The sequence below is a fragment of the Hemibagrus wyckioides genome, linkage group LG26, assembly GCF_019097595.1.
Source record: "Hemibagrus wyckioides isolate EC202008001 linkage group LG26, SWU_Hwy_1.0, whole genome shotgun sequence".
In the NCBI taxonomy this organism is placed as follows: Eukaryota; Metazoa; Chordata; class Actinopteri; order Siluriformes; family Bagridae; genus Hemibagrus; species Hemibagrus wyckioides.
In genome coordinates this window covers 6,357,270-6,369,520 of record NC_080735.1, presented here as the reverse complement: position 1 = coordinate 6,369,520, position 12,251 = coordinate 6,357,270, and the positions used below count along the sequence as shown (strand labels likewise).

Below are 12,251 nucleotides of genomic sequence, written 5' to 3'. Positions count from 1 at the left end.
GCAAGCTTGTAACAGTTTGATTTTAACAAGGAAAAATAAAAACAATAAAAAATAGTAGTAGTAGTAGTAGTACCAGTAGTAGAAATAAAAAGCATTGTCCTGGGTATTGTCAGCGATCTAATACTTTACACAAAATGTTAATTACATTATCAATGATTACAGTCATCATTCACTAACACAGATTATACTCTAGGTTTGTCATTGTTAATGTGTCTTAACCTCTCTAAACCAACCATGTTTACAAGATGTTTAGACCACATTTCAAACAAAGGCACTAAAATCAGTTTTTCACATTTAAAGATCAACATTTTGGCAATTATCCTTCGTCTGCCAGAAGAAAACATTTAAGGTAGCTGCCCAGTAAAATATTTGAACGGCAGTAGGCTAAATCCTCCTTTAGGTGTGCAAATATTTTACCTCATTTTAATGGACTATTCAAACACTGTACATTACAGCTTACAAATCTAACTAACCCTTAATTTAGGGTACTCTTAGACATAACCAACGGATAGTTGTTCTTGATATTGTGCCCTTAAAAAGAAACAAATTTTATGTAACATAAAATGACATAATAACTTGCATAGTCCATCACAGAACATAGAGACCACTTTCCCTTACACACAGTAAAACAATCTTTCCCCACCACTTCACTTAAACCAAGGTTCATTAATGTAGGTTACCCTTTGTTAGAACTCACTGAACTAAACAGGCTCTGAAACATTAGAAACTTCTAATTGAATAAGAATAAACTTCAAAATGAATAAAATATCATTGGCAAAGGGTGCCCAAACTTTTGCATACCACTGGCTACTCACAACTGGATGAAGTTATGCCTGAGATCTGAATGTGTGTTAACTACACATAATTAAAACCTAACCCTATCAATTTCAGATGAATTGACCACCAGCCAACACATATTCATTACATGTCCAAGTGATTATAAATGAGTTTACTTTTTTTTTTTTACATAATCCAATTTGTGACAGTCTTTAGTACAAGTGAACATTTAAAATGCTCACTCTTATTCACAAGTGAGCATGTTGCCAGTGATGTAGGCATCTTACATCAGCTGTATAAGACTGTGGATTATCCTTGTGTTTTGCTATTTCTGAGTCCTTCTTGAAATTTACATTTTTGTGGATTACCTTACATAAACAGTTTACAGACAACCTCATTATATATCTTAAACTTTCGTTGTGTCATCTTGTAAAAGCAAAATTATGTTCAAAAATGTATGTCTGTGGTATAAGTTTTAAAGGATCAGAGGATCAAATAATGACCAATTTATAAAACTCAAAACCTCTGACCCTCCACAGTGTGTTTTAGCCAAGAAACGTTTAGAATTTCTCCTAATTTCCTATAAGGTTGTGAGTAAAGAAAAGTTCAAATTTGATTTTGTAAACCAATAACAAAAGGACATGTGCCCAAGAATAAACATTAATATTCATATTTTTGGATAGGTGGAACTATACTGGGAAATTGAAGAGTTTCTTAGGGGTTGAGAGGTATTTGAGTAGACAGAAAGTGTTAGTAGTATGCAAGCATAGGACAAAACGTTGCTCAAAAGCTATAGCAGTCTGTGTAAAGTATGTATAAATGTTAAACCGTTAAACCAGAAAATAGAGGGATATACAGGATTTGGTTACACGGTGCATATAAAAATTACAAATTGACAAAACTTGGTGAGGAAACAAATATAATTACATTTAAAGATAGATAAAAATATATTTTATATTCGGGTGTCAAGTTCTAAGACATGCCATTTGATAGAGATTTATTTAGAATGGATACAGAGCCCAGAAAATGCCCTTCAACTTGAGTTATGATTAAGTAATGTAATATAAACTAAAGAAACAAATATCCCAACACCTACCTGGAACTGTTGCAGCTTGGTAATGTGTTCCTGCAATTTTTGTATGTTTTCTTTTAGTTGTTCACACAAATGTCTCCAACAGGCCATCATACTGTCCATCTCAATGTGATATCTTTGAGATATTTCAGTGGGAGCTTTCTGGTACACCTGTTCAGCCATCTTATTAAGATCGTCCTTTTTACTCTGGTGCTCTTGTTGTTCAGCTTGAATTGCCTGAAAAATACCATTGCTAAATTAATGCACTGTTTGTTTCCATTCATTTATGACTTGCTTAAGTCATGCTCATAAAAAACAAAAACTAGCTAACTCATCCAGCAATGTATGTACAGTGTCACAACTTCCCCTTCCTTCTTAATAATGGACCATGCTGGGGACATTTTAGACAATGTTTTACTGCTCCAATTTGACCATACACAATACAAAAGTTTCCATGTAAAAGCAAATGTTTCCCACCTTTTATACAGCAGTTGTAAGCATCCAAACTATTATACACTTTTATCTCTCTGATGTAAACACACTCTGTATCGACAAGTTAATGATACGGTCTCTTCAGGTAGAAGTTTTAATTCTGCAGAACAATAATGTTTTCATATTCATCAGGTATTTATAATCAATTATTTATTTATATATTAGTCATATTTGTCTTTATTTTGTTTGTTCACTGTATTGAAGACCCCCAAATATACAAGCTTATCAGCTTTACATTTAAAAACAGTACTACTGATAATGATTTTGGAGCTGACATGCACAGAAACTGTCACTGTTTACCTCATTGAAATTCTATACTACAATATTGCATCTAGGATAATGACAAGTTATATCTTAGGGCTTGGCACATGGTATGTGAGATTCACATTTTGGGATAAAAATCAATTTTTATTAGTCTGGTAACTATAGATATAAATAAGTGAGGAGGCGTCAACACTGACAGTTAGGATGTTTTACTTAAGCTTGATTTACAAGTAATGTGCAGAAATAGTAATAGTTAAGAAAAACATGGTGACTCAAGACAGTTTTTGCAGTAAATTTCCACCATCCCACACCATTCATTCTCCTGTCCTCTTACTCAGACTACATGTACTATTTGTTTAGTTGCTTGTTAGCCAATTTAACCTACTGCATTCATAATTTAAACTAACCTTGTATTCACTAACAGTTCTTCTATGTTGATTTTCATCTCTATGGGCTCTATTTTTTGTATTGTGGTGAACAGTACTTTGTGTGTGTGTGTTTATTTTTTTGGTTCATTTGTGATTTTTCTAGGCTTGTCAGTTTAAAACAACCAAACAGATGTCATTTATTCCAGTTGGTTTTACTTCCACAGACAAAACAATGAAAAAGTATGCAAGTTAATTGAGTAAAAAAAGGAAAAACATCATCTCTCTGTGGCACACACACACACTTACACACATACACACTTACACACATACACACACACACATAATGCAGTGCACCTAAACTTTAACCCTTTTTTCTCAACACTAGTGTAATCTAATGCAAAGCTCCTACACAATCCATAATAGTATGCAGATCTGGCAATATAATATAATCTGCCATAAACATCACTGGATATTTGATAATGTATATCATGTTGGGATGAGCCCAGTATAGAGCCACTTTTGTCCAGCATCAAATTTGTCCCCTCTTAGCCAGATGGAAAAGTATGGTGATTTGTATCCAACTGTACATCGCACAGCATGACATTTCTGACAAATGCCATGTCTCTAGGGTCTCACAGGTTCACTTATGAGTCCAGAATGTACCCCAGTGCTACAGTCTCTTAAATACACTAACGTTGAAGCTGACTTGAAGAATATTACCTTCTTGCTAGCTCACATTCAGCTAAAAGTATTAGGGAGGTGAATATGGGCATAAATCCATGACTTTAGCACAAGGTCATATGATATTTGTGAATCAGTCCATTGACCTTGCAGCCTTTATTATGGATGACCCAACTGAGAATACCTTGCTGTGTTCAGTATGTGCCAGAGAATAAAGCTGAGAATACTTGCTTACATCAGTTTATGTAGAGGGATACCACAACACAAGCAGTCTGTGCTGCTGACCTATCTGTATCATAACACACTTCTTCTAGAGTCTATAAGGTTAATATCACCTGTTCCACTAGTGCATCATACTCTTCATACAGAAGATCTCAAAATATATGTTCACTTATAAGGTGGTATCCATATGTTTCACAGCACTTTCATAGGATTCTATTTATATATGTAACTAGCAGCTTCAATTGAACAAAATCCTGTGTGTTCTCTGGCTTTCAAAAACTAAAGCTAAAGTGATATTTTAAAAATTTAAAACAAACCATGGTGTCTTTCAGCCTCTGATCCATGACTGGGTACTCAGTTACAGCTGTAGAAGGTAGTCTGTCTTCACACTGTTGCAGCCATGCCATTAGGGTTGCCATTACTTCCTTGTAACGTGTAGGTGGAAGGCTAGTCTGGACTAAAAAAGAGAAGAGAAAAAGATTAAGAATACATCTTAATTGTTCATGTGTCAAAATGTTTTTGCAAAATGCAATTTTGTATTTTGGTTTTATATCAGGGAATAAATATACATAGATAAATAAATTCAGGAAAAAAGTAAAATATCTTGGTTATACATACACTCACTGTTCACACCTGCACATTCAAAATCATTTAGATACAGGTCAAGAACTTTAGTTAATGTTTATATCAAACACCAGAATGTGGAAAAAGTCTGCTGGTTTCCTGTTTGTGGAAAAAGGGCTGGTTTCCTGTTTGCAGAGGGTCTGAGACATCTTGTTGATGAGAAACATCAAGAGGAGAATGACTAGACTACTTTGCACTGGACATCAGGTTCCACTCCTGTCAGCCAAGAACATGAATCTGATGAATCTCCATGAATCATGTGCATAGAATCACCAAAAATGGAAAGTTCAAGATTAGAAAAAAAAACTCTTTCTCCAGGCTTTAGCTAATTTTGTTGCCCATCCACCTCAAGGTTTGATATGCTGTGTGTTCTGAGATGCTTTTCTGCTCACCATGGTGTAAAGAGTGTTTATTTGAGTTACTATGGACATCCTGTCAGCTCAAACCAGTCTTGATCTCTCCCATCAACAAAGTGCATGAATACATCAAGGTATGGACTCCACCAGACCTCTGAAGGTGTGCTGTGGTATCTTCCAAGACAATAACAGCAGATCCTTTTAGTCCTATAAGAGGGTGGTGCCTCCACTGATTGGATTTCTCTCAAAGCCAGCATTGACCTTTTCAGCAGTGTACGCTACAGCAGCTGTTCTTTGGGACTGGACCAGATGGGCTAGTCTTTGCTACCTGCACGCATCAGTGGGCCCTTGCCACCTATGACCCTGTATTAGTTTCACTGGTTATTCATTTTTGCACCACTTTTGGTAGGTACTAATTACTGAATAGTGGGTGGTGCTGACATTTTCTCTGACCCAGTCGTCTGGCCATCACAATTTGACCCTTGTCAAAATTACTCAGATCCTTGCATTTGCTAAACTTTCCTGATTACAACCCATCAAAAATTATCTCACCTAAAACAAGTTGTTTCTCTCTGGCCTTTAGGTCTGCAAGAACGTTCTGGTAGTGGTCCTGGAATGCAGCTATATCAGCATCAAAGAGCACTTGTGTTTCCTCCTTCTCTTTTAGCTCCAGAAGTTGTTCATGTAAGTGCGCCACCTCTGGTTCAAGCACAGACAGACGAGCTATCTCATCCTAGAAACAGGAGTAAACATTTGGTTTATCAATGACATTAATGACAAAAATGTCATGTAACTAAGTATGAACATGGCAGACATTACTGATCATTTATAAAGAAAATATGTTTGGTTTGATGAACAATGAATTTAGCCATGTTTACAGAAAGACAGAAAGCAACATGTTTAACATTTCTCAGTGGAAATGCAAATTTCCTGTTGTGTCATGTTTCCTATTCCTAAACATAGGACCAGAAGTTCTACAACAGATGTAAAAGTCTACACACCCCTGTGAAAATGGCAGGTTTTTGTCATGTAAAAGATAAATAAATAAATAAAACCAAGATAAATCATGTCAGAACTTTTTTTTACCCTCAGTGTCAAATTGCAATGTATATAAAGTATGTGAAAAAGAATGAGAAACCATTTTAACAGAGGTGTGAAGACTTTTTATATCCGTTGTAGATGGGTGGAAATGACCAGAAAGACAGGGAGAAAATAATATCCAAAAACGTTTTTTGTGTTTTCCTTTAGCTGTGGCAAGCTAAAGAGACTCAAGGAAGAATAGACGTAACATTGCCACATGTACCCACAATTTACATTTAAGTACAGAGCAGAAATCTGTTCTAAATATGAACAAATAAGTGTGTATGTAAAAGGATAAACAAAGGTATGTTTAAAAAAAAAATCAATCATGTTTTGCACTGAAATACTACAAACTGTTCAAATTTTACCTAGTGTCATTATAAATGGCCATAGGTTGGGAGGATTTCATGCAAAATGTAACATGGTGACAGTGAAGGTGGAGTTTTCTAAATTTCATTCAAAGAGCAATATTAAATACTTAAATCAAAGTCCTGAAACATCCCCTTCAGTACAAGTGGTTAAATAATATTCAAGTGAAAAGTTAATGGATAAAGAACTAATTGTCCCCAGACTGGTGTACCATGCATGAGTTCATAATATGCTCTTAAACTACTAATAAATAAGGTAAAACTTTACCAGCTGGTATTTATACAACAATAAGCAATGAACTTAAAAAACCATGTGGGAAATACTGTGGTATACTGTGGTTGTGGAAAAGATGTTTGTCTCTTTCAGATGCGTCAAACTATAACACATCTAAAAAGATTGCTGAAGCTACTGAAATTGATTTAGGAACTGTCCAACACATTATTAAAGCATTATTAGGAAGAATAGTAGTGAACCATCATCTTTGAGGAAGAAATGAGGTCAGGAAAAAATCTTGAATGATTATGTCAGAGATCACTTAAATGTCTGGTGAAATCAAATCGTAAAAAACAACGCTAGAACACACAGCGATGTTTAATAGTGAAAGTAAGAGCATTTTCACACGCACAATGCGAAGAGAACTCAAGTGTCTAGGACTAAACAGCTGTGTAACTTTAAGAAAACCACTTATCATTGAGCTTAATTTATTAAAAAAAGTGCTTCAGTTTGCTAGGAAGCATAGAGATTTGATCTGGGGCGAAGGAAAAAGGTCGTGTAGTCTGATGAGTCCAGATTCAGAAGAAAGGTAGATGAAGTGATCCACCCATCATGCCTAGTGCCTACCTTTCATGTCAGTAAAACCCCATTTTGTAAATATTATAGTAATGTAATTTAAACGAAATCTTATGGTTCCCTCACAAGCAAGCTAGATGCTGATCATCAGGCAGTCTACATCTACAACACAAAAGAAAAAATGGCCATGTTTCTTAAAGTGGGGTTTGGGGACACCTAAGGATATCTGTTTAACTAACAATGGACATAACAAGTCTAAACATCGCTTTAATGTGATAACTATAGCAACCAACAAAAAATACAAATACAAACAGAACTGTTAAAGCTCTTAGTCTTTCTGAGTAAGAGTTACCCAGCTTTACACATTTTTGTAATTTTATTCCACTTTTCCTTGCAAGAATTCCACTTTTCATAGCACACAGTGTTGCCATCACCATGCTTCATGGTGTATATCATGTTTTATGAGAGATCATCTGTCTTGATTTCTTGAAGCTAACGTTTAGAATTATAAGCAAAAAGTTCTACTGTGGTGTCAGACTGTAGCACATTTCGCGACATGGATTTGGATGATTTTGGTGGGCTAGGATATGTTTCTTTTCCCAAAAAAGTTCTGTCTAGCTGCGCTATCCCCTTCCTCAGACATGTGAATAGAGATGCAGGCAGTGACCACTACTTTCCAGATATTCCTGTATCTCCTTGAATGCTGCTGTGGGTCTCCTGGCAGCCTCTCTATAAAGTTTTCATTTTGTCCTATAAATTTTTGAGGGATGTCCTGTTCTTGGTAATGTTACTGTGGTGCCCAGTTTTCTCCACTTGTTGTTGATGCCATTCAGGGTGTTAATATTTTTATATTTTTAATCTATATTTTGTAGATAATATTTTATAAATTTGTTTTATACCCCTCTCTTAATCAATACCATTGGACCATGACTTCAACATTCTGGTGAAATCAAGATGTCAAGAAAATCCTACAGAAACAGCTGATCTTTAAACTAAAAAATCCTACAGAAACAGCTGATCTTTAAACTAAAAAATCCTACAGAAACAGCTGATCTTTAAACTAAAATCCTATAGAAACAGCTGATCTTTAAACTAAAAAATCCTACAGAAACAGCTGATCTTTAAACTAAAATCCTATAGAAACAGCTGATCTTTAAACTAAAAAATCCTACAGAAACAGCTGATCTTTAAACTAAAATCCTATAGAAACAGCTGATCTTTAAACTAAAATCCTACAGAAACAGCTGATCTTTAAACTAAAATCCTATAGAAACAGCTGATCTTTAAACTAAAATCCTACAGAAACAGCTGATCTTTAAACTAAAATCCTATAGAAACAGCTGATCTTTAAACTAAAATCCTACAGAAACAGCTGATCTTTAAACTAAAATCCTACAGAAACAGCTGATCTTTAAACTAAAAAATCCTACAGAAACAGCTGATCTTTAAACTAAAATCCTACAGAAACAGCTGATCTTTAAACTAAAATCCTACAGAAACAGCTGATCTTTAAACTAAAATCCTACAGAAACAGCTGATCTTTAAACTAAAATCCTACAGAAACAGCTGATCTTTAAACTAAAAAATCCTACAGAAACAGCTGATCTTTAAACTAAAATCCTACAGAAACAGCTGATCTTTAAACTAAAAAATCCTACAGAAACAGCTGATCTTTAAACTAAAATCCTATAGAAACAGCTGATCTTTAAACTAAAAAATCCTACAGAAACAGCTGATCTTTAAACTAAAATCCTATAGAAACAGCTGATCTTTAAACTAAAATCCTACAGAAACAGCTGATCTTTAAACTAAAATCCTATAGAAACAGCTGATCTTTAAACTAAAAAATCCTACAGAAACAGCTGATCTTTAAACTAAAATCCTACAGAAACAGCTGATCTTTAAACTAAAAAATCCTACAGAAACAGCTGATCTTTAAACTAAAATCCTATAGAAACAGCTGATCTTTAAACTAAAATCCTACAGAAACAGCTGATCTTTAAACTAAAATCCTACAGAAACAGCTGATCTTTAAACTAAAATCCTACAGAAACAGCTGATCTTTAAACTAAAAAATCCTACAGAAACAGCTGATCTTTAAACTAAAATCCTATAGAAACAGCTGATCTTTAAACTAAAAAATCCTACAGAAACAGCTGATCTTTAAACTAAAATCCTATAGAAACAGCTGATCTTTAAACTAAAATCCTACAGAAACAGCTGATCTTTAAACTAAAATCCTATAGAAACAGCTGATCTTTAAACTAAAAAATCCTACAGAAACAGCTGATCTTTAAACTAAAATCCTACAGAAACAGCTGATCTTTAAACTAAAATCCTACAGAAACAGCTGATCTTTAAACTAAAGATCCTACAGAAACAGCTGATCTTTAAACTAAAATCCTACAGAAACAGCTGATCTTTAAACTAAAATCCTACAGAAACAGCTGATCTTTAAACTAAAGATCCTACAGAAACAGCTGATCTTTAAACTAAAAAATCCTACAGAAACAGCTGATCTTTAAACTAAAATCCTACAGAAACAGCTGATCTTTAAACTAAAATCCTATAGAAACAGCTGATCTTTAAACTAAAGATCCTACAGAAACAGCTGATCTTTAAACTAAAGATCCTACAGAAACAGCTGATCTTTAAACTAAAATCCTACAGAAACAGCTGATCTTTAAACTAAAATCCTACAGAAACAGCTGATCTTTAAACTAAAATCCTACAGAAACAGCTGATCTTTAAACTAAAATCCTACAGAAACAGCTGATCTTTAAACTAAAATCCTACAGAAACAGCTGATCTTTAAACTAAAATCCTACAGAAACAGCTGATCTTTAAACTAAAATCCTATAGAAACAGCTGATCTTTAAACTAAAAAATCCTACAGAAACAGCTGATCTTTAAACTAAAATCCTACAGAAACAGCTGATCTTTAAACTAAAATCCTACAGAAACAGCTGATCTTTAAACTAAAATCCTACAGAAACAGCTGATCTTTAAACTAAAATCCTACAGAAACAGCTGATCTTTAAACTAAAATCCTACAGAAACAGCTGATCTTTAAACTAAAATCCTACAGAAACAGCTGATCTTTAAACTAAAATCCTATAGAAACAGCTGATCTTTAAACTAAAAAATCCTACAGAAACAGCTGATCTTTAAACTAAAATCCTACAGAAACAGCTGATCTTTAAACTAAAAAATCCTACAGAAACAGCTGATCTTTAAACTAAAATCCTATAGAAACAGCTGATCTTTAAACTAAAAAATCCTACAGAAACAGCTGATCTTTAAACTAAAATCCTACAGAAACAGCTGATCTTTAAACTAAAAAATCCTACAGAAACAGCTGATCTTTAAACTAAAATCCTATAGAAACAGCTGATCTTTAAACTAAAATCCTACAGAAACAGCTGATCTTTAAACTAAAATCCTACAGAAACAGCTGATCTTTAAACTAAAATCCTACAGAAACAGCTGATCTTTAAACTAAAATCCTACAGAAACAGCTGATCTTTAAACTAAAAAATCCTACAGAAACAGCTGATCTTTAAACTAAAGATCCTACAGAAACAGCTGATCTTTAAACTAAAGATCCTATAGAAACAGCTGATCTTTAAACTAAAATCCTACAGAAACAGCTGATCTTTAAACTAAAATCCTACAGAAACAGCTGATCTTTAAACTAAAGATCCTACAGAAACAGCTGATCTTTAAACTAAAGATCCTACAGAAACAGCTGATCTTTAAACTAAAATCCTACAGAAACAGCTGATCTTTAAACTAAAATCCTACAGAAACAGCTGATCTTTAAACTAAAAAATCCTACAGAAACAGCTGATCTTTAAACTAAAATCCTACAGAAACAGCTGATCTTTAAACTAAAATCCTACAGAAACAGCTGATCTTTAAACTAAAATCCTACAGAAACAGCTGATCTTTAAACTAAAGATCCTACAGAAACAGCTGATCTTTAAACTAAAGATCCTACAGAAACAGCTGATCTTTAAACTAAAATCCTACAGAAACAGCTGATCTTTAAACTAAAATCCTACAGAAACAGCTGATCTTTAAACTAAAAAATCCTACAGAAACAGCTGATCTTTAAACTAAAATCCTACAGAAACAGCTGATCTTTAAACTAAAGATCCTACAGAAACAGCTGATCTTTAAACTAAAATCCTACAGAAACAGCTGATCTTTAAACTAAAAAATCCTACAGAAACAGCTGATCTTTAAACTAAAATCCTACAGAAACAGCTGATCTTTAAACTAAAATCCTACAGAAACAGCTGATCTTTAAACTAAAATCCTATAGAAACAGCTGATCTTTAAACTAAAAAATCCTACAGAAACAGCTGATCTTTAAACTAAAATCCTACAGAAACAGCTGATCTTTAAACTAAAAAATCCTACAGAAACAGCTGATCTTTAAACTAAAATCCTATAGAAACAGCTGATCTTTAAACTAAAAAATCCTACAGAAACAGCTGATCTTTAAACTAAAATCCTACAGAAACAGCTGATCTTTAAACTAAAATCCTACAGAAACAGCTGATCTTTAAACTAAAATCCTACAGAAACAGCTGATCTTTAAACTAAAATCCTACAGAAACAGCTGATCTTTAAACTAAAATCCTACAGAAACAGCTGATCTTTAAACTAAAAAATCCTACAGAAACAGCTGATCTTTAAACTAAAATCCTACAGAAACAGCTGATCTTTAAACTAAAATCCTACAGAAACAGCTGATCTTTAAACTAAAGATCCTACAGAAACAGCTGATCTTTAAACTAAAAAATCCTACAGAAACAGCTGATCTTTAAACTAAAATCCTACAGAAACAGCTGATCTTTAAACTAAAATCCTACAGAAACAGCTGATCTTTAAACTAAAATCCTACAGAAACAGCTGATCTTTAAACTAAAATCCTATAGAAACAGCTGATCTTTAAACTAAAAAATCCTACAGAAACAGCTGATCTTTAAACTAAAATCCTACAGAAACAGCTGATCTTTAAACTAAAAAATCCTACAGAAACAGCTGATCTTTAAACTAAAATCCTATAGAAACAGCTGATCTTTAAACTAAAAAATCCTACAGAAACAGCTGATCTTTAAACTAAAATCCTACAGAAACAGCTGATCT

At 33.7% G+C, this 12,251-nt stretch overlaps 1 protein-coding gene across 5 annotated transcripts in view; it reads right to left on the bottom strand.

The window, feature by feature from the left end:
• The window catches only part of dmd (dystrophin), a 183,206-nt gene that overhangs the window by 135,285 nt on the left and 35,670 nt on the right, over positions 1-12,251 (bottom strand). For all 5 annotated transcript variants that reach the window (XR_009203704.1, XM_058380899.1, XM_058380897.1 and 2 more), the window contains 3 exons: positions 5,409-5,589; positions 4,194-4,333; positions 1,874-2,086 (listed from right to left, as the gene is read on the bottom strand). Coding sequence is in view for 4 of the 5 variants with exons in the window: in XM_058380899.1 (XP_058236882.1) it covers positions 1,874-2,086; positions 4,194-4,333; positions 5,409-5,589 (534 nt within the window). In the remaining variant the exon portion in view is untranslated. The remainder of the gene's footprint in view (positions 1-1,873; positions 2,087-4,193; positions 4,334-5,408; positions 5,590-12,251) is intronic.